Source organism: Saccostrea echinata, unplaced genomic scaffold, assembly GCF_033153115.1.
Source record: "Saccostrea echinata isolate AGI-Se365-2 ecotype Australia unplaced genomic scaffold, CSIRO_AGI_Sech_v1 ptg000002l, whole genome shotgun sequence".
In the NCBI taxonomy this organism is placed as follows: domain Eukaryota; kingdom Metazoa; phylum Mollusca; class Bivalvia; order Ostreida; family Ostreidae; genus Saccostrea; species Saccostrea echinata.
Window position 1 is genome coordinate 774,302 of NW_026889751.1, and position 23,295 is coordinate 797,596.

Below are 23,295 nucleotides of genomic sequence, written 5' to 3' on the forward strand. Positions count from 1 at the left end.
ATTCTAAGGAACTTCATTCAAATCAAAGTGAAGTGCATAAAAATCAGAAGTTGAGTGATGACGCAGATTCTGGGTTTGAAAATCCAGAAATTGCTTCCGTTTCTGCTTATAGTCCTGATGATCTAAGTGATGATGAAATGTTCTGAAAGGTGAAAGATTGAATTAAAAAAAATCATGTGGATGCCAAACTTAAGGAATTGTGTAGATAGAAGGAATATCTCTTAATCTAAGCGAGCTAATAGTGTGACAAAAGTATTGCATCACTAATCTAGTCGCAAGCTCTTCTAGAGCGTTTGTTGATTTATTTTTTGATTAAACTAGGCAAAACTTTTGTTTAACAGTTCAATTTGTTATAACTTATATTGGAATTTGTTTTCCTCTGTAATCGTTTGAATAAGCCTTTTTAATGTTATAAAGTTACTCTCGTTGTCAATTTGTTTTTGTTTTTTTTTACTTTCACAGTCATTCACCCCAGTTATGCATTAAATTATATGCCAATTATTATTGTGAATATCTCACACAAAATAACCAAATAAGACACCAATAATCCAAATTTTATTTTCGTTAAAATGTGAAATATATCCTCATTTTTGTCAAGATCACGACCAACTAGTTTTTAAAGTTCAAACTTTAAAAACTAAGTTTAAATTTAGCTGTTTAAAAAGGCAACAGAAATTTAAGAAATGTAATATTGAATAACTGGGAAAATTCAAAGCTGAGTTTTTTCCCCCCAAAAATACTCAAAAAAAAAAAAAAAAAAAAAAAACAAACAAAAAACAAAAACAACAGTAACCAGTTTTTAATGGTTGTTTGGTCCGATGCCGGATGTTCATATTCTGGTAAACTTGCCAACGACTTGGTGACAGTTTGGACATGTGTGAACACAGTCTTTACAACCTTCAACGTAGAAAGGAATCAAACAGCAGCCAAGCCAGCACCTTCAACAGAAATCAGGACAATTATTGCAGCAGTTTGAACAGTACAATTAAACAGGTTTTCTAACGTACTCAGTATTAAAGTACGTAAACTAACGTATTTTTATAAGAGTACAAAAAAAAAAAAAAAAAAGAAAGAAAAAATAATCACTCATTGAAAAGGATATAAAATATTGAGGAAAAAAAACAATGTTTTTTTATCATGTGTTTTTTTTTTCATGCACGATCGGTCATACAAAAGGACCTGAAATAATTTCTAATTTAACTTGTATTTTAAATTGAGGTATTTGTGCGCTATAACTGGCAAAACTCCACAGTCTTTGACAAAGGATACATGTGTAAGACGATTAATAAATATTAACGTTTTACAATGATTACATGCAGCTGGTGTGACATTGAACCTTTACCACTTTTAGTTGTTTAGAAGATGAATATTAGATTTATTATTATTATTTGATACATAGACTGCTGATTTTTTTTTTTTTATTCTAATTTAAGATCTTTTTGTTATCATACACAACTGCTCATATGGAATAAGTAACATTTTAAAATATAAGCATACACATACTTAAACATATTTTTATTGTTTTGTAAATTGTTTCCAAATAATGATGCTGAGACTATAACAAAAGAAGGGCTTGCATATTAACTTTTTATCATTTTCCAACATAGAATTTGGGACCAAACACTGCATATTGTCGTTTACCAATGTAATAAATCTCCTTAGCCTTTTAGTTTGTAAAAACACCTTGGCCTTAATACCATTCGTAAACGATATATCTATGTGAAAGTTTTCTCATTGATCTTACAGAACATGAATAAGCTATGAAAATTTCCCAATTGAATTGGTTTGTGTTAAACCTGGAATTTACAGCCACTCAATCATCCTGTTATGTAATGCTACCCCCACCCACTCCCCAGAAAAGAGGAAAATTTCCCATTTTCAATCTCCTCAAACTAAATCAAAGATATCAAAGAAGAATTTATACCCAAATAAAATCAAAACGCCACAGATAATCCAGGTAAGAGTTCCAGTTTCGAAGGAAATAGCAGTTGTTATTTGATGGTGGCAATGTTGACAGACCATGTTGACCGGGATGTCTCTAAAGACGGGGGTCGGTGGTTGTTGTACCACTGTCACATGTTGATGTGGGGCTAATAAAGCAAAAACATAACTAGTATGTCACTGACAAAAAAAACAGCGATGATTCTCTAACAAAAATTGACATCTGCATTTCTTGTTCTGAGAGACTGTTTTTCGTCAATATTTATAGTTATTTTGATTAAATATATACACCTTTATTATTGTGGTGGCATATGTTCTTTGCAAATATTAGGTGTACGTGCATTATTTACTATTCTGTTAAAACAATATTTCAAAAATCAATTGATGTATTAATGCATACTCTCTCTCTCTCTCTCTCTATATATATATTTGTACACTGTACAGCTTCAAACCTGTAATAAACTAAGAAGCAATTAAGAAAGCAAATAGGTGATTTTGGCTAACACCTTCACATGATATCAAAGGTCATACGTAAATAAAAACCTCCCTAAAGCAAATTGGTGGGACTTGTTTGCATAGAGAATAATCAGGTTAAGCAATTGCCTGAAAGTTATTAAAGCACACTAATTATTTAAAAAAAATAAATCGATAAATTAATGAATAAAATTATTTGCTAAAGAAGAAATCACAGAATAATAACATTAAAATTAACTTTTAACAGTGAAATATTTAAAATTTCAAATATCTTTACACGTCCGTTTGACTCTCCAAACTTCTGTGACATGACAGTGGGATTTTATAAAACATGTAAAATTATGAATTTTAGTATCTACTTACGTGGTTGTAGATTTGACATCTTTTAAAATAACTCCTAGAAAAAAGTTCGGGCGAGAGAAGTTTGTTATTGATGTTACGAAAAAACTGTTAAAACAAGACAGGGAAATTTACCTGTCAGGTAGTGATGTAGAAATAAGACCTACGGTGCAGCAGCTTGTACGCATGTGTGATGAGTAACGCAGCTTATGTCTTAATTGTCATTTTCAGGCAAAAGTTTGCCCCGGAAAACTAAATGTACAGTAGGATTTCCCCCACGAAAATCTGACTCTTGAATGGACCCCCCCCCCCGAATCACTCTCTAGAAACAGCATTTCGAGAGAGGAGATTATATTCCAACTTCCCCCTCCTCGAGGCAGTTTTTCCAATTTAGTAATGTCTTATATTATATACATATAATAGAATATTTCATTTCTGACAACAATAAGAACAAATATTATTAAACAAGAAAAATATTATTTAATTTTTATGATCAATATTTGGATTACCGTTTACAATATACTGACGTTATTAATTAAACATGCATTTTAAATGATGCACATTTAAATTTGGATTTCTTAATTTATGTTACATGTATATGAAATATATGGAGATAATAAACAGTATTCAACAGCATTTGTTTGCTGACAAGGTCATTGTATCGACCATAGAACTTACAAAATGAGACTGTTGATATTATTGTTTCATCCACTTGTTTGCCAATAGCTTGCCTCGTTTTAGAAATTGTTTTTCAATAACCTAACTCGTTTTAGAAATTGTTCATATGTAGAACATGCTCTTGCGTATCAAATCAACTGAGAAATGTAAACTCTGTATGCAGATGATAAGGGTATATTACTGCATATGTAAGGGAAAATGACGATTGAAAAATTATAGTCATCACGTTTATCTTATAAGTAAACATACATGTAGAATGCAATGTGCACTTTCGGGTTATCATACTTCAATTAAGTTGATAAATGTATTTTTATTTTGCCTGCTCACCTGATTATCGCTCCTCTCTAAAGAATTTAAAAAAAAAAATGTTCCGGCACCCCTTAGATTCCCGAATGCAATAAATTATTCTAAAAAAAATCATAAAACATATATCCGCATCCTTTAATAAAAATGTTTAATTAATTACAACCACTTGAATTAAAATTTATAGCATCAAGGAATGTTTGCTTTAGAACAGGCTTTCTCCCCTGAGGGAAATCCTACTGTTGTGAAGAATTTCCGAGGGAAATCCTACGGGGGGGGTTGGGGGGGGGGGGTACTTCTCTATACAAGTACCATCAGCATTAAAGCATGTAAAGCAAGTAAAGTAAAGAAGCGCATAATTAATATAGAGTTATACAGATAATATTAAGACAACCGTGCTATTACATGTACAAAAGCTACGATATCAGGTAGACCATGGTATCAAAATAATAGTAGACAACCATTCTATTGTAATAACTATGACATCAAGGTAATCGTGATATTATAACTATCTATACGCAAAAGTAATAATTTAAGAGAAATGCACTAAAATAAACAAAAGCATTACATTTCAATGCCAATTATAACATTAATTAAAACTTGATGTTTTAGATCTATCTTCCTTCTTCTTACGTCTAATGAGTTTAATTATTTAAAAAAAATCCCGTTGTTTCGATTCGCGTCTCCTTTTAAACAATTTATTCTATTAATATTCTGACAATTAGCATACGTATGGTATCAATAGCGCTTTTAAGCCGTTACTTGGATGATAATCAAATCTAAGACTATGTGTCTTTATCTGATGGAATGTCAGATTAAGTCAGGAAGAAGGGTTAGTACCCAAGCTTAGTTAATGTCTGAGTTAGAAGAATGGGGTGTTGTACATCAATAAGAGTTACAGCAAAAGATGACCAAAGGACTCCCTTAATTACTGAAAACGATAACAGACAAAAACCATCAGAAGATAATGGATGTATTCCAGCAGAAAATAGCCAAAAACCAACAGAAGGAAACTTAGATAATTCCGTAGAAAACAGTCAAAAATCAACAGAAGATGATCTTACTACTCCGGCAGAAAAGAGACAAAAACCATCAGAAGATGACCTAATTACTCCGGAAGAAAACAGACAAAAACCAACCGAAGATGACCTAATTACTCCAGCAGAATACAGACAAAAACCAACAGAAGATGACATAATTACTCCGGCAGAAAAGAGACTAAAACCATCAGAAGAGGACCTAATTACTCCGGAAGAAAACAAACAAAAACCAACTGAAGATGACCTAATTACTCCAGCAGAAAACAGAGAAAAAACAAAAGAAGAGAACCCAAGTACTCCGGCAGAAAACAGACAAAAACTTACAGAAGATGACTTAATTACTCCAGCAGAAAACGGCCAAAAACCGACAGATGACTTCAAAACTCCAGCAGATAACGAACAAAAACCGACTGATGACTTTATTACTTCGACAGAAAACGGCCAAAAACTGTCAGAAGATATCTTAATTAATTCTACAAAAAGGGAACAAAAAACGACAGAAGCTAAGTTTGTTTCTCCAGCAAAAAACATTAGAGATCCGTCAGAAGAAAACTCTACAGAAGACAACTTTATAATTTCAGCAGAAAATGGACAGAAACCGACAGAAGATAACTTAATTACATTGACGGAAAATGGACAAAACCTGAAAGAAGATCACTTAGTTACTCTGGAAGAAAATGGACAAAAATCAACAGAAGATAAGGTAGTTATCCTGGAAGAAAACGGACAAAAAACGACAGAAGATAACAGAAAAACAGATCGAACAGAGAAACACAAAAAAGATAACTATGAATTAGTTGACGCGCATGCAATAAATGTAAGTAAAATCTTTATTAAGATATTTGTATTGTTTAAGGATTTTTTGAGATCAATCACTGTTCGTTATCTTCACCTTTTACCGTATATACTCTTCTTTACGTCGGCCCGCCTATAAGTCGGTTGTAATGTTTGAGGTTATTTAGAAGGGATTTGCAATTGACCCACACATAAGTCCGTACAACTTTTTTTTACAAGAACCGGCTAACAATTTCTAATCAATGTTTTAATGATGTTTTAACCTGGTTTAATTAATTTTTTTTTAGAAATGACGCCAATATTTAATTGTAAATCATTAAAAAAAAATAAGTAACGCACACTTAAGATAAAAATTAAATTATTGAAATATGTAAATACTTGTTCTTCATGCATAATCTTAGAATTCAAAAATGGTATAATATATCCAGACTTTATTCAACGATAATCGTCGGATAGGTTTATAAAATACTACATGTTGCCGTTGAAAATAATGCCTTTTTTTTACTCGTTTATAAGTCTGACAAAGAGTTCTGGACTAAAATTCAACTCCCAAAAAATCGACTTGGTGATTATACATCCATGAACAAAAGTTTGTTACCACTGAAAATTTTAAGTTTGCCAGTCACCTTAGTTTATTGGCGAAAAACTACTTGACTGAAGGTAAATTGAACAGCAAATTGAATTGAATTTTAAAATATATGTAGACTATAAAATAATAAACGGCTCAACTAGGATATATGGATAAGTAGTACGGTAAATATTTTCATACGCCAAAGGACTGAAGAATTAATGTGCATTATTATACCTCTATTTAAAAATACTCAAATTTGATTGGCTTGTTAGAAGGCTTTTAATCTCAATAATGACTCCAAAAAGTACCGTTTACAGCAATAATGACCTAGGAATCATTGCACATGACCGCTAAAAATGACCTGTTAATCTAAATTTCATTCAAATTAAAAATCTATGCATACAGTAATGACTGTTCATTACAAAAATGCCGTTATTAAAAAATGTATGATCGTTTTTTATGATATGGAATACGACTGGCCTTTAGATGCGTCATAAAATGTATCGTTTTCATTGAAACTTTTGTTACAAGTCAAATTCAACAAATATACAGACTCGGCTCTTTTGTACAGTAAAAATCTGCAACAGATTGTCATTGTACTCGGGAATTGTATATGTGAATTTATAAAAATGCACGTTACTGAAAATCACAGAGTGTTTTAATAAATCGGCGGTGAAAAAACTTACAAGACTTGCAGGCGAAACAACTTCACTAGCGAATCCTGATCCCGATGGAGCACTGATAATAACAATACGTAGGTCTAGTACACAATTGATTATTTTAGTAATTAAGCCTACAAAAATTGTCTTAACTAATATCGGTGTAATAAAACAATTGATTACCCCTTATGAGTTCAACTTGGTGAAATAAGGACCCTCGACCTGGCCCACTCGCTGACCTGACCTGACCTCGGCAGCTACGCGGCCTCGGTCAGGTCACCTCGTGGGCGAGGTCTCGGGTCCTTATTTCACCATGTTGACCTCATAAGGGGTAATTAATTTATATTGCTAAAGACTATGAGGAAATTTGAAGAAATTCTATGTAGCGTAGGAACTTTTTGGTAAAATTGTGGACATGCAAACAGGTGGATAGGTTGACATGTCGACTGGAAGACATGTCGACAGGATGACAGGTCGACGGGTTGACAGATTGTTTGGTTGACTGGTCGACGGGTTGACAGGTCGACGAGTCGACAGGATGACAGGTCGACGAGTTGACAGGTCGACAGGTTGACAGTTTGTTTGCCTGACTCGTCTACGTGTATTCAGGAAGATAGGTCGACAGATTGGCAGGTCGACAGGTTGACACTGGAGAGGACCTGAATCTCTCGTTTCAGATTAGATTTTTTTGTTTGTTTAACGTCCCTTCGAGAATGTTTTAGACGCCACCATTGACAATGTTAACTGCAAATTTAGACAGGTACTTGGCACTTATTGCCTTTGAGCAGTGAGGGATATTTATAGTACCAGCACGTACTGCGACACGGGACCTCTGTTAATACGGTCTCATTCGGATGAGTTGATCCTTACGTTGTGGGTTCGAATCCCACTGCAGGAAGTTGAGACCGGTCCTTTGGATGAGACCGTATAAACCGAGGTCCCGTGTCGCATTCGGTGCTGGCATGAAAAAGATCCCTCGCTGCTCATTGGCCCTGTATGCGGAATAAAGGTATAAATTTGCAGCCCTTCACCTACAAGTGGTGACGTCTCCATATGAGTGGAAATTTCTCGAGATGGACTTTAAACAAAACAGACAAACAAAACCGTTAGAACGATCTGTCTCGGTGTTCATTGTGAATTCGAACCCGCGACGTAAGGATAAACTCCTTATTTAGCGACTCTAGAGCAAACGCTCTAACCACTGCGACACACGTGCCATTGCAAATTGAAATGGAATTTTATACATAATTATATAAAATTGCTTAGATTAATAACTTGAAATCAATGTACCCCGAAAAATAAATTGAAATAATCGCCTAAGGTCGATCACAAAAACCTATAGAAAGAATAATTGATATAATGAAGGTTTAAAATAACAGACTGTTCCAAATTATTTTTTCTTTCGGTATTTATAAGTAAGAGTGCAAATTTTAGTGGGCTGTAACAGGACTTGAATACATGTATAAGCTTTTCCTCAAAGAGCTTCCCGGAAAACTAGATATACAGTAATTTTCACCTCAGAGATAAATCTACTATTTAACAGTCCTTTCCCCTTAGTTGGATTTCCCCCTCAAGTTATTTTGCTAAGGTTTTTGGTTAGGCCATTTTTGAAATAAAGTTTTTGCCCTCTTCCTACTCAGGGTAAGAAAATTGGGTAGATAGTTGGGAAATTTTTTCCACAGAACATTTCAACATATACCAATTGACGGGATGAGGAATTGCAGGAATAAAAATAGAAAAAAAATCTCTTTTATTCGACGTTTTAAACATCAGATGCAGTAAGTAGCATATATGTACCTTCATGTATCTGTGAAGAAGAAGGCATGTTTGTTAACTGTATAGATACATATCATTTATATGGACAATGTTTTAATTTTTGATCGTAACATAATTATATGCTAATTAAATACAAACTATGATATAACTTCATATAAGTATTCAAGAAACATATATATGCACGTGCTCTGAATTTGGATTGGCCATGTTAGAAAGGAATAAAAAGGACTTGCTTACTCTTTCACTTAATATTTTGACATTTTAACTTAAGGTAGTAGGTTATTCCTGACATTTGTTATATCAAGATTTTTAAAGAAGAATTTCAGATATCTAATCATATAGCATACATGAAAGAACAAGGTACAGTTTCAATAAAAATCTGACCCTGTATTTTTCTAAAATATGGAAATAATGTAAGAAATTAAAACTCATCCTTTCTGAATCATTAAAATTCCATACAGTAAGAACATTCAAACTTTTTTCTCATAAGACATCCTAAATGCTAATTGTGACGTCATGAACTTGACGTGCATTTTCCCGTATTTTTATCAAAAGTTGCAGAAGACATCAATTTTCAGTGGAATTGTCTTTCAGATAATATACAGCACATGTATCGCCCACAAAAATTTTGAGAAATGTAATTTTTCAAAGGATTTTACAAAAATATCCGAAAACTGAAGTGGGCGACGGCTATGGACACTGTTTTCTGAAGAAAAATAACCCCTAAAATAAGCCATTTTGAGGATTTTTCTGTTTTAAACTTAGAAATGTACCAAATTAATAAAGTCATATTTCCAAAATGGTCCTCCTTTCATGATTTATCATATTCATATACTCAACTCATATTTAAGACAATTTCGTAACTTTCTGAAAACATTAAATTTTAAGGGCGCAATAAAGGCCAAACCATACCTTCTTCTTTAAAAAAAAAATGGGGATCAGTTTGCATGTACTGTTAATTTTGAAACAAATTTATTGTACCGAAATGCATACCTGAGTTATTAATTAATATCAGAACATCACTTAATTTTATCCTTATTACTTAATAAAATAAAATAATGGGAAGTTTTTATTCCGAACAGGCACCTAAACATATCAACACTTCCGTAAATAGCTTGACTGAATATCTTCTCAAAGGAGCAAAGTCGGAAAAAGAGAAGGTTCGAGCTTTTTACGTATGGATAGCCAACAATATTAAGTAAGTAAGCACATATCATTGAATGCTTAAAGTTCCGTTCATTTTGGAAGTATTCAAAAAGATTTTTTTTTCACCAAAGAAGGGAAAATATCTTTATTAATAAGATATTCATGATCGTAATTCAAACTGAAAAAAATAGCTAGAGAAATTTAGATAATCTAGATCATATAAAATTATAATAAATGCATTCTTTAAAAAATTTGATGTTAAATCATTATATTCAAATAAGCTTAAACATCACCAGCGAATGGAGTCTTTAATTATTGTGCAATAATAATTTAATCTGCGTTTGATTTCTTTGTTTAGATATGACACGGATGCTTACTTTGGCGGGAATTACGGGGAGACAGGCGCTGATTCTGTCTTAAAACACGGGAAATCAGTGTGTAGTGGTTACGCCAACTTGTTCGAAGCATTTTGCAAGTAATAGTTGTCATTTGTTGTGTTCTTTTATTGTTTTCTCCGATAAATTATCATAAAACAAGCCATAATCAAGCACGGAAAACCATATCTTAACTATTTTCCCTCAAAATATATAAATACTCCCCTCCTTTCCAAGGCACTTCAGCAGGTTAAATTATATTTATTTTAAATTTAATAATATTCAGTTTGGCCTGAATAAATCGTTTTTTTTTTTGGAGATCACATAGCATGATCAAGGGGAATGCAATAAACTTCGAACTTATGCTTTATTTTAGAATTGCAGGGATACAGGTACAAGTCATATCTGGATTCTCAAAAGGATATAGCTATTCCCCCGAAAAACTCATTACACCAAATACAAAGACTAATCATGCTTGGAATGCAGTATTTCTAGAGAATAAGTGGCAATTTGTCGAGTGCACATGGGGTGCAGGGCATTTGAGCAACAAAGGGGAATTCCAAAAAAAATTCGAAAACTTCTATTTTCTAACAGATCCCAGACATTTCATTGTCGATCACTTTCCATTTGAGTACAATGATGAGGAATTTAGCAAAAAATGGCAACTGCTTAAAAATCCCATCTCCCTTGATGAGTTTAATAGGAACATTAAACTTAATAACAAATCAATGGAGTGGGATATTCATCCAAAGTCGCACAAGCATGGTGTCATTGAAGTCAAAGGTTCTGTTGAAATCACCATAGAAGACAAAAAAGGGCATCTATTTGATACAAGCTTTAAATTCTATGAATACCCGAGTGGGGAAAGAGTAGAGGAATATGGATTCTTGCGAAAGGAATCTGCACATGAAATAAAAATCACTCTTAACCCACCAAAAGTTAAAAATTACAGGGCTGAATTATATGGTAAGATAGACCCCTCTCAGGAAAATTTAGATCAGCTGATGACGTACGTTATCAAGTGTACACAGGCATCCAATGTAAGTCCTTATCCACGACTTACTAAGCAATGGGGGTTCAACCAGAAAGCTTATGAGAATGGATTTTTAAAGTCAGATCAATTCAAGGTACCAGCTCTACTACAAAGCAGTAATGGCCACCTGGAACTTACTCTGAGAACAACTAAGAATATTCCCTGCTTAGTTCAACTCTCACATGCTGAATATGATTTAGGAAAAAAATTTACTCTTGTCACAGGTGGAAAAGACTTTTTGAAGATAAACCTTAAATTTCCATCCATCGGATATTATCAATTGGTACTAATGTGTAAAGAGGAAAAGAGTACCGACGACCTTTACCATGAAATGGGTAACTTCTTAGTTGAGTGTAAGAGGCCAGCTGACCCTTGTATTCCTTTTCCCGTTGCACATCCACACGCCCAAGAGTATCTCTGTATACTAATTGAACCATTAAACGGACAATTACCCGCTAACCAACAAGTAAAATTCAAATTTAAGTCTTCTTATGTTAAAAAAGCTATTGCCGGCAAAGAAGAGATGAAACGAAATGCGGACGAATGGTCTGCTGTGATCATGACCCCGGGAGCTGGAGGAAGTGTCAAAATCATTGGAACGCATACCGACGAAAATAGTTTCTGGGGACTTTTTACCTTTGAAATTGTATGAATGTAAAAAAAAAATATCTTATTGCACGAGCTTTATACATAGTACTTATTAGTCATCCTGTGATATTGACAAATAGCAGTTTAGAGCATTTTTCATAACAGAGTAGATAAATTCCTATTCTGACCAGGGCGAAGCTTTTCGAGCCGAGGAGGTCAATTGTGATCCTCAAGGACTGGAAGTAACTATTCTAACCAATGCTTTTCTCTGTTCTCCGACGTTGTTAACAAAATCAATCAAATATTCCATATGTCAATTTAAAAAGAAAAAAAATAAATTGTGCATTCTACTTAAGCTAAAACATCTAACTTCAAAGACCAAGTTGCATAAAAAGAAGAAGCATTATAACTATGAAAGACTTTTTCTCTGCTCCTGGGTAATAAGCAAACAAACAAGGTGCATAGTTATGAAGAACAAGAGTCCATCTTCCAAAATTGTAATTTTCATTGTTGTTGAGTCAGGGGCTCTGGTGTTAAGGCAGGGCTCTATTAATTATATAGTGAAATATATTATTTATCTGAAAAAAATCTTGTCTGCTTCTGTCTATTTAGGCGACAAATTGAGTGTCAATTGTGATGAGATATATATAGTATATCTATATCTATCTATCTATCTATCTATCTATCTATCTATCTATCTATCTATCTATCTATCTATCTATCTATCGATCTATCTATCTATCTATCTATCTATCTATCTATCTATCTATCTATCTATCTATCTATCTATCTATCTATCTATCTATGAAATATGAAGATAACGAACGATATTCAATCTCGAAAGTCCAATCAAACAATACACTTTTGGAGCAGAGCAAACACGGACCTCAAAATTTAGAGGTGGGACCAGGTACATTGCCATGGAGGAGTGAGCATCCCCTGCCAATCGGCCACACCCGCCGTGTGCTTCTTGTCATGATCGGAGAAAAACCCGGAAAATCATTTGACTCAATGATAGGTTGTACATGTATGTGCTGACAAGGTCATTGTATCGACCATAAAACTTGTGAAATGACGACTTCAAACGAGACTGTTGATATTCTTGTTTCATCAACTTGTTTGTCAATAGCTTGCCTCGATTTAGAATTAGTTCATATGTAGCGCATGCTCTTTCGTATCAAATCAACTGAGAGACATAAACAGCACATGCAGGTGATAAGGGTATATTGCTACATAAGTAGGGGAAGTTGACGATTGAAAAGTTGAAGTCATCATGTTTATCATAAAGCTTTGTTGTTAGGTTACCAATAACGTCTTTTTCTGGAAAAATATCTAGATATGAAACAGATGTGTCAGACTCTGTGGTAACTTTTATTTCAAGTTCACTGGGATCTATCGAGTCGACATATGAATGGAAGTTACTATTGTTAATTGATTATATGTATTATATGTATAATATATATTGAAATGTCGAGTTGAAGGCCACCGCAAGTGTTTTCTTTTTGTCTCATGTAGAAGTTTTTGAATAAATTCTGCTTCATATGAATACAAAAATAGGTCTGCTAATAACGGAACACAATTGGCACCCATGGGAATTCCAACAGATTGTTGGAAGACCTGATCTCCAAAAACTAGATCGATATTGTCAATCAGAAACTCAAGCATCTTTTTCATTCCAACTTCAGAGTACTTGTTTGTACAATCAAAATGCTTTTTAACAAAATAATTTTGCAAATGACAAATGACAAGGTAAGTATATTTACCAGTTCCATTTTTATTGAAAAAGCAGTTGTCTATGATATCAAAAACCCTGGACTTCAAGTTTTTAAGTATCCACATCTAATTTACACCATTTCTTGAATATACTGTTGTACAGTACTCCTGAGCTTTCTCCTTCATTACAGTAAACATTTTAGTGAGGAGTAAAGAAAGAGGCCTGGTAGAACATTTTCTGGATCCCGCTATGTGTCTTTGTTTGTAATGAATTTTATGAAGTTTAAGCGTCAAGTACGGGTATGGTAATTCAAATTCATTTTGATTGCTGGGAAGGTTTAAAATATCTGAAACGGACAAATGATTTTGAAGAATTTCTTCCTTAGAGACAAAATAAAAGTAAATATTTTGTTTGAATGAGTAAAGCATGCAAATTATTGCCCTTTAAGCAATATAAGAGATTGACATAAAGATTAATTTAGCAAAATAGGTGTATTGAGTAAGTGCATACTGTGGCATCATGTTTTTAAACTGACGCGTTATTGTCAGGAAAAGTGATGAACTCCATAGTTTACTTGGTAAGAGACTGCATAAAGTTGTTTTATATTTTATCATAGTGACTATGTGATCATAGAGAGGCTACGTGACTATGGGACATGTTGTAGTAGGTGACAAGTGGCAAATAGGCACATTGTATAGCCAAGTGGTGAGTGTTCACAGGTATTACCAAGCTGTTTGTAATGCCAAGAGGCAAGTTTTGTACCAAGTATTACATGTACCAAGAGACAAGCAGCTAAGTTATTTGTGCTAAGAAACATAAGTAGGACTTTGGCAAACCAAGTACGATCCTAAGGAGATCGCTCGGGTCTTTCATGTTACAATAAGCAAGGGTATTTTACCAGATTTTTGAAATTCTTGAGGAAAATAGATTCCTCTATCAGTTAATTTTGTTTTATACTTCTATGGATACTCAGGTGACCGTTAAGGTGTTTGAGCCTCTTGTTCTTTTTTTGCTGAAAGTTGAACGGGATACCCGATTTCGGATTCAAATGTACCCGATATCGCGAACTAAACACGTTTAAGCGGAAAATACCCGATTTTAAGTATTTTCTCTAACCTGTTTTAGATTTGTTGACCACTAGGCTAAATATTTTGATGATTTTCTCTTGCTTTTAGGCAACAAAATATCATCTATCAGTTTATTTTGTTTTATTTTATACTTCCATATGGATCATTTACAGTGTTTTATGTGCACGGACAAAGGCCCTCGGGCCGCTTATTAGGTCTTTCCACCTTTCTGTGGAAAGACCTCTTGAAATGCTTATGTTTATTAGGTCTTTCCACCTTCCTGTGGAAAGACCTCTTGAAATGCTTATTAGGTCTTTCCACCTTTCTGTGGAAAGACCTATTGATATTCTTCTGTTTATTATTATTATTATTATTATTATTATTATTATTATTTTTCCACCCCCTGATGTGATTCTATGTTTCAAGATCTATCGAAAAGATTTATAGTCTATAAGAATGTACTCTTTAAAAGATTTTTACAGTTGACCCTGCGTACATGAACTTTGACCCCTTCAAGAGTTATAACCCCTTTGGCAATAAAAGCTTGTTATCGCTACTCCTTCAAAAACGTAAACCGTAGAGGTTCGGAACCTTCACCAATGTCTTCGACTAATTGAGGGGACTTTTCATCTTTTCATTGCGAAAGTATTCGTCGACCCCTTTTATGAGTTATTGCCCCTGAAAGTTTTTGAAGTTTAGAAAAAATAATTTTTTTCCAAAACGATAAGTCGTAGAGACATGAAACCAACTGGATAAGATTCTTTGACCTCAGACCTTGAAATTTATGTCAAGGTCAAAGGTCAAGGTCATTCTAAATATGAGAAATTAAGCTCTTTTTATATCTCTTTTGTCTTTCAATGTATACTAAGTATCTTTGCATCATTAATATGTCCTCTTAAAACCATTTCAAAGATTTCATACTTGTCCCCTAAGATTTACACCTTTAAAAGTTATTGCCCCTTTTACTGAAAACCTTGTTATTGCTACTCCTCCGAAACCGTAAACCGTAGAGACACAAAACCTTCACTAATGTCTTCAGGGTCTTGAGACACAACTTCAATCTATTCAGTGCAAAAGTATCCGATGACCCCTTATATGAGTTATCGCCCTTTAACGACTTTGCGCTTACTATTAAACCTTATAACATTAAAACTAAAAGTCATAGAAGGATGGGGTCAAGTGCAATGTGACCCTTGACCTTTGACCTTGAATATTTGTTCAAGGTCAAAGGTCAAGGTCATTTCAAAATTTTTAAAATTTTCATTTTTTCTATCTGATAAGCCATTTAAGGATTCTTTTTGTATAAAAATTAACTTAGAGAGTAAAATGTAAAAAAATTCAAGAAAATTAAAGAAGGTGGAAAGACCTCTAATTGTTCGAGAACAATTAGTTTACTAGTGTTTATTATTATTATTATTATTTTTCTTCCCGGACTTTTGAAACCGCAAGACTTATCGAAAAACTTTATAGTTCATGATACTGGATATTAAAAGTTATTCCGAAAAACGACCCCCCATGTTTGAACTTTGACCTCTTATGAAGTTATTGCCCCTTTCGCTTGAATAGCTTGTTATCGCTACTCCTTCGAAACCTTAAACCGTAGAGGTACAAAACCTTCACCAATGTCTTCGACTCATTGAGGGGACTCTTCAATCTATTCATTGCGAAAGAATTCGTTGACCACTTCAATGAGTTATTGCCCCTGAAAGTTTTTGATGTTCACGAAAAATTAAAAATTTTCAAAACTATAAGTCGTAGAGACATGAAACTAACTGCATTGAATTCTTTGACCTTTGACCTTGAAATTTATGTCAAGGTCAAAGGTCAAGGTCATTCAAACTATGAGATATTTATAACTCTCTTGTCTTTCAACATATACTATATGTCTTTGCATCTTTACTATGTCCTTCTAAAACTATTTCAAACATTTCATTCTTGTCCCCTAAGCTTAACCCCTTTGACAGTTATTGCCCCTTGTGCGAAAAACCTTGTTATCGATACTCCTCTGTAACTGTAGACCGTAGAGACATCAAACCTTCACTAATTTCTTTAGGGTCTTTAGACACAACTTCAATCTATTCAGTGCGAAAGGATCTGATGACCCCTTATATGAGTTATCGCCCTTTAACGTCTTTGCGCTTAATAGTAGGCCTTATAACTTTAAAAGTATCTGTCCTAGAAGCATAAAACCAATTGCAATGTGATTCTTGACCTTTGACCTTTAATGTGTGGTAAAGGTCAAAGGTCAAGATCATTTCAAAATTTTAAAATTTTTCATTTTTTCTATTTTTCAAGCCATTTCTGGATTCTTTTTGTATAAAAATTAACTTTAAAGAGTAAAATATAAAAATTAAAGAAATTTAAAGAAAGTGGAAAGACCTCTAATTGTTCGAGAACAATTAGTCTACTAGTTATTATTATTATTATTATTATTCTTTTTCTTCCCGGACTTTTGAAACCGCAAGACTTATCGAGAAACTTTATAGTTCATGATACTGGACATTAAAAGTTATTTCGAAAAACGACCCCCCGTGTTTGACCCATGACCTCTTACGAAGTTATTGCCCCCTTCGCAAGAATAGCCTGTTATCGCTACTCCTTCGAAACCATAAACCGTAGAGATACAGAACCTTCACCAATGTTTTCGACTACTCGAGAGGACTTTTCAATCTTTTCATTGCGAAACGATTTGTCGAGCCCTTTTATAAATTACTGCCCCTGAGAGTTTTTGATGTTTACGAATAATGACAAAATTCTCTAAACGATAAGTCGTAAAGACATGGGACCAACTGCATTAGATTTTGTGACCTCTGACCTTGAAATTTTTGTGAAGGTCAAAGGTCAAGGTCATTCAAAATATGAGAAAATTAGCTTTTTTAATATCTCTTTTGTCTTTCAACATATACTGAATATCTTTGCATCTATAATATGTCCTTCTAAAACTATTTCAAAGACTTCATTCTTGTCCCCCGAGCTTGACCCATTCAAAAGTTGTCACCCCTTTTGCAACAAAACCTTGTTATCGCTACTCCTCCGAAACCGTAAACCGTAGAGATTCCAAACCTTCATCAGTGTCTTTGACTCATTTAGTACTCTCTTCATTCTATCATTGCGAAAGCATTCTTTGGTCCCTTGTATGAGTTACTGCCCCTGAAAGTTTACGCTACTTACATTTAATGAACTTATTTTAAAAATGGTGTATCCTAGAGACATGGGACCAACTGCATCGGCATATTTGACCTTTGACCTTGAAATATAGGTCAAGGTCAAAGGTCAAGGTCATTTAAAAACATAAGAAATCCCTTATATATGTGTAAAATATAGCAATTCACCAAATGACCTTGAACTTTGACCTTGACCTTTGACCTTGGGTCAAATAGAAAAGTTAGGACATGCATCCAGCTCCAGTATCAGGTAAAAATACAGAAAGTAAAGATTTCTTCTTTTTTTTTTTTTTGGAATTACCTTGACCTTTGACCTTGACCTTTGACCTTGACTCAAAGGTCACAATAAGGCTTAAGGATGTGGAAGTAGTTACAATTCGTAGTTTAAAAGAGGCATAAAATAAATAATTCCCCCCCCCCCCCCCACTTCTTAAAAAAAAAAAAAAAAAAAAATCACATCAACAACAATGTAGCATATTACTCTAGAATTCAAACCAGACCTCGGATCGACACCAGATTTGGTACAAATGTAGTATAGACCTCAGAGAAACTTTCTGGAGAGTTTTACGGTGAGTCTTATAAGTTTATAGAAGTCATGAAGTTTCACGGCAAAAATTACAAGTTCTGTTGTGTTTGAAATTTAAGTGCAGGTGAACGAAGAAATGATCGAAACCTTTTATCGGCTATTTCTTCAGATGTCGTTAGTAGCATTTAATTCTCCTGATATGATACGACATTTTAATACCAAGCGTTCTCTCTTTCTTTTACATTTGGAATTTATTTGATTTTTATTTAGAATTAATCAGTTTCCAGAAATAGCGATTTTCGGTATATTAAAAACAATTCTCGCTTTCATTGTCGTGTTTCCCTTCTAAAAATGCATGTTGGGAATTTAATTTGGGCTACACATATTTAAATTAACCCAAGGAAATGCTTATTTAAATGTTTCATATTTATTTCAGGATATTCAGTCAGAAATGTTAAAATCCGAACCCGATCTTTTAAGCTTACAACGAAGCTATTTACAAAAAATTCAGCATGCTCACAATATCGATGAATCGGGCTTACAGTCCATTGATACATTTTCATTAGGGAACAGTGTTAACGTTTTCTCACGCAGCCCGTCCCTTGTTATTTTATATACTGCTTGCAAGTTCAGGAACTATTTCCTTTTACGGAACTTCTTTCTTCCCCTACCGATTCTAAAAATACGCTTGCATTTCTTTTATAGTCTTAAACAATTAACTTACGTATGTTTTCGAAATGCGTGGCCGAATGGTTAGCGCACCTGCCTTTCAACCCAAGGGTTTTGAGTTCGAGCCCAGCTGGAGGAGCATTTTTTTTTTTCTTTTTTTTCATTTTTTGCGTTTTTCTCCTTTTTTTTCAACCCAAATGACACGGAAACACTTAAAAAGGTGGAAAGGCCTCTAATTGTTCTGTGAACAATTAGTCTCCTAGTTTTAAATCTCACTTCTTCTCTATTGTCACAAGGAATGTTTCTGAATCTAACGTTTAGTTAATTTTTAATGATCAGATAACAAAAAAGTTTTTAAAAAATAGAATGCACAAATTCATACACTTGAAAATAATTAATGTCTATATAGCTTTGTATGCGGGAGTAATTATTTTGAATAAAAACAAAGGTTTTTCATTTTATTTTTTGATTATAACAGTGTTTATCCTTTCGTAACAAATAGGTCTAGTTTCTTTCATTTCACTTCTAATGAGGTTAAATCTTGATAAATTATCGTGATCTCGTGTGTCCTTTTAAACATTGTTGTATTCTGACACATTGCATTGTTACAATACCTATATGGTATCAATACCGTTATTGACCCGTTCCTTGGATGATAAAAGTAAAGAATACGTGTAGTTTAAATTAGCGCGATTTCTGACTAATCTACAAGGAAGTATAGAACCAGAGCTGATTACATGTCCCAAATAGAAGTATGGGGTGCAGTGCATCAAACGCTGTGGCAATAGATGACCAAAGAACTTCTTTGTTTACTCCGAGAGATAAAAGACAAAAACCGCCAGCGGATAAAAGTCCCCATACAAAAAACAAACAAAAAGAAGATAACTTAATTACTCCAAAAGAAAAAGGACAAAAGCCGTCACCGGATAGCAGTAAAACAGTTACAAAAAAAGAACACAAGGAAGGTGTCTATGATCTTATTGATGCTCATTCAATAAATGTAAGTAAAATCTAAATTAATAATATGTGATAATAATATCATTGAGTAAACATTTGCCATTTTTAAGTATCCTTCAAATATTTTTTGGTTGATATAGTGTGTTAGTGTGTAAGTAAGTAGCTATCTTGATTTTTTTTTTCGGGGGGTGGGGGTGGGGGGGGGGGGTAGATGAACGGGATAATTAACAGTAAATTAAATATTTTTAAAATATCTAGATTATAAATATAAACCTATTGCATGTTTATTAAACATAGAGGTTTTAAAATGGCCTGAGCTCTTCGATCTTAAGAGTTAATGTTGCTACTTTGAGGTTACTGTCATAGTCAAATGATGTGATAAGTGAGAAACATCGAATTAAAAAAGTTTTTGAATTAAAAAAATTGAAGAAATGTAAACAATCATGAACATTACTCAATCAGATGCATGTATGTACTTACATTTAATTTTTAGATTTAAACATACATGTGTTTTAGCAAAAAAAATGTGCTTGCAATTTACTGATAACTGAATCTCGAGATTGCAAATTAAAAAGGATTTTTTTTATATATATCAAATCCTTCAAAATCAATATACACTGAATAATAAATGGAGATATAAATATCTGCCCAAAATGCATATTAAAAATTTATATGAATACTTGATATTTTTTTAAAATAAGTTTCCGTACACAAATGCATCCTAGTAAAATTATAACGATTAGCTAAATTTTTATATATCAGATCACTACATATATGTATGTTACATTCATAATATAAAAAATAATGTACAATTTCATTTCAATCAGGCACCTAAAAATGTCGAAACTTCAGTGAAGAGTTTGACGGAATATCTTATCAAAGGAGCAAAGTCGGATAAAGAAAAAGTTCGAGCCTTTTTCGTCTGGATTGCTTACAATATTAAGTAATTAATAATGTAAAATCATTTACTGTATACAGGGAAATTATTGTCCCTTTTTTTTTTCGCCTCCTTCGCCCTAGTCACAAGTGGGCGAATTTAAAACGGGGCGAATTCAAAGAACAAAACAATGACTGGGTGAATTTAAAACAGGGCAAAATTGTTTGCAAGTGTAAATGGCGAAAATAACACAGGCCGAAAATAACCCTGTATACAGTAGATATGATACAAAAAACTTTTTTTTTTCAAAATCTTGAAAATAACAACCTAAAATATGCTTAATTAAGTAAAATGAATAAGGTTAACCGCCGAGAATTTTATTTTGATTTTATGATTTACTGATATTTTAGAATTTTATCATTCGCATAAATTACAACCAAAATAGGTCCAAAAATATGTACCAATCCAGGCATCATAAGTGGATATATGATGTCTTTAATAATAAGGAAACAATACTAAGTCTTGTGTTTAATTTCTTTGTTTAGATATGACACAGACGCTTTCTTTAGCGGAAATTATGGAAAAACGGATGCTGAATCAAGTCTTGAAACGAGGGGGGTCGGTGTGTAGCGGTTATGCCAACTTGTTCGAAGCCTTTTGCAAGTAAATGCTGTCTCTCATTTGTCATTTCATTTCTTTAATTAATAAACATAAAACAAATTGTGATAAAAACACCAAATACTCTGTTCTTCACTTAGACACATCAGCTGTTTTCTTACCTTGATTAACTAAGTATAGATTTAGTTTGGTGGAGAAAGTCAAATTTTTGATTTTACAAATCAACGACATCACCAAGGGGAAAATAATGAGATTTGAGGTCATGCTTTATTTTAGAACTGCAGGGATACAAGTGCAAGTTATTCCTGGATTTTCAAAAGGCTATGGATATTCTCCTGAGAAACCCATTACACCAAATAGGAGAACTGATCATGCATGGAATGCAGTATTTTTGGAAAATAAGTGGCAATTTGTCGAATGCACATGGGGTGCAGGACATGTGAGCAATGCAGGGGAATTCCAGAGAGAATTCAACAATTTCTATTTTCTAACAAATCCCAGACATTTCATTGTAGACCACTTTCCATTTGAATACAACGATGAGGAATTTAACATGAAATGGCAGCTGCTTAAAAATCCCATCTCCCTCGATGAGTTTAATAGAAACATTAAACTTTCTAACACTGCACTGGAGTGGGATATTCACCCAAAGTCACATAAGCATGGTGTCATAGAAGTCAAAGGTTCTGTTGAAATTACCATAGCAGATGTAAAAGGCCATGTACTGGATACAACATTTAAATTCTATGAATACCCGAGTGGCAAAAGAGTAGAGGAATATGGATTTCTTCGAAAGGTATCTGCACATGAAATAAAAATCACGCTTAACCCACCAAAAACTGTAACATATAGGGTTGAATTATTTGGTACCATAGACCCAACTCAGGAAAAGCTAGATGAGTTGATGACTTATGTAATCAAGTATACACAAGCATCAAATGTCAGTCCCTATCCACGACTTACAAAGCAATGGGGACTGAGACAGAGAGCTTACGAAAACGGATTTTTAAGGTCAGATCAATTTAAGGTACCAGCGTTACTGCAAAGCAGTAATGGCCAATCGGAACTTACTCTGAGAACAACTAGGAATATACTTTCTATGGTTCAACTCTCACATGCCAATTACAATTTGAGAAAGAATTTTACTTTAATCACAGGTGGGAAGAACTTTTTGAAGATAAACCTTAAATTTCCATCCACAGGATACTATCGATTGGAGCTTATGTGTCAAAAAGAAAAAGACACCGACAACCTTTACCATGAAATGGGTAATTTCTTAGTTGAGTGTCAGAGGCCTGCCGACCCTTGCATTCCTTTTCCCGTCTCACATCCACAAGCCCAAGAGTACCTCTGCATATTAATTGAACCGCTAAGCGGACAGTTACCTGCTAACCAACAAGTCAGCTTCAAATTTAAGTCTTCTTCTGTTAAGAAAGCTATAGCAGGTGGAGAGAATATGAACAAAAATTCGGACGAATGGTCTGCTGTGCTCACGACCCCGGGATCTGGAGGTAGTGTCGATATCATGGGAACACAGATTGACGAGAATAGATTCTGGGGGCTTTTTACCTTTGAAGTTCTGTAAATGTAAGAAATTTCTAATATAAAAAGAGATGTTTGAACACGTGCATGCATTAGTGCTCTGACATGGGCAAATTGCAGCTACAGGACACGGTTTATTGTAGAGTAGTGTAGAAAAGGAATCACTTGCTGACCAATACGATGCTTGTCGAGTCTTGGAGATCAAATAATATGTTTTACGGTGTGACCGTTAAGGCGAGCGCAGTTGTACCATCAAAAAGCTATAGCAGCTTAATTACACTTTCTCTTCAAAGGTCAAACCGCACGAGACACAGTCTAGACTGTGACGTCACATGACGTCGGAATTTACGGAGACAGCCGAGCGTCAGGTTGAACGAGACTAAAGATCTTGTGCAATAATAAATGAAATACGTTGTAGAGTGGATGTATTATTTTTTATTTCTT

At 33.8% G+C, this 23,295-nt stretch overlaps 2 protein-coding genes across 2 annotated transcripts; one reads left to right on the forward strand and one right to left on the reverse strand.

Annotated features, from left to right (window-relative positions):
- Positions 1-784: 784 nt before the first annotated feature.
- Positions 785-2,861, reverse strand: LOC133178322 (cell death-inducing p53-target protein 1 homolog). The gene is made up of 3 exons (XM_061313055.1): positions 2,779-2,861; positions 1,925-2,090; positions 785-938 (listed from the first exon to the last, which is right to left on the reverse strand). Exons 1-3 carry the CDS (start codon positions 2,795-2,797, stop codon positions 830-832), a joined length of 294 nt encoding a protein of 97 aa, XP_061169039.1. The 5' UTR covers positions 2,798-2,861; the 3' UTR covers positions 785-829.
- Positions 2,862-4,605: 1,744 nt separating this feature from the next.
- On the forward strand, positions 4,606-22,894 carry LOC133203284 (kyphoscoliosis peptidase-like). The gene is made up of 4 exons (XM_061339103.1): positions 4,606-5,592; positions 9,659-9,774; positions 10,081-10,197; positions 21,586-22,894. Exons 1-4 carry the CDS (start codon positions 4,606-4,608, stop codon positions 22,892-22,894), a joined length of 2,529 nt encoding a protein of 842 aa, XP_061195087.1.
- The last annotated feature ends 401 nt before the right edge of the window (positions 22,895-23,295 follow it).

What these genes read in the sequence shown, in the direction of transcription:
- LOC133203284 (XM_061339103.1), top strand. Translation starts at nt 4,606, where the DNA reads ATGGGGTGTTGTACATCAATAAGAGTTACAGCAAAAGATGACCAAAGG. An exon ending in TGGATAGCCAACAATATTAA is followed by an intron (nt 9,775 to 10,080) that starts GTAAGTAAGCAC and finishes TTCTTTGTTTAG; the next exon opens with ATATGACACGGATGCTTACT. An exon ending in TTGTTCGAAGCATTTTGCAA is followed by an intron (nt 10,198 to 21,585) that starts GTAATAGTTGTC and finishes GCTTTATTTTAG; the next exon opens with AACTGCAGGGATACAAGTGC.
- LOC133178322 (XM_061313055.1), bottom strand. An exon ending in GGCGTTTTGATTTTATTTGG is followed by an intron (nt 939 to 1,924) that starts GTATAAATTCTT and finishes TTTCTGTTGAAG; the next exon opens with GTGCTGGCTTGGCTGCTGTT.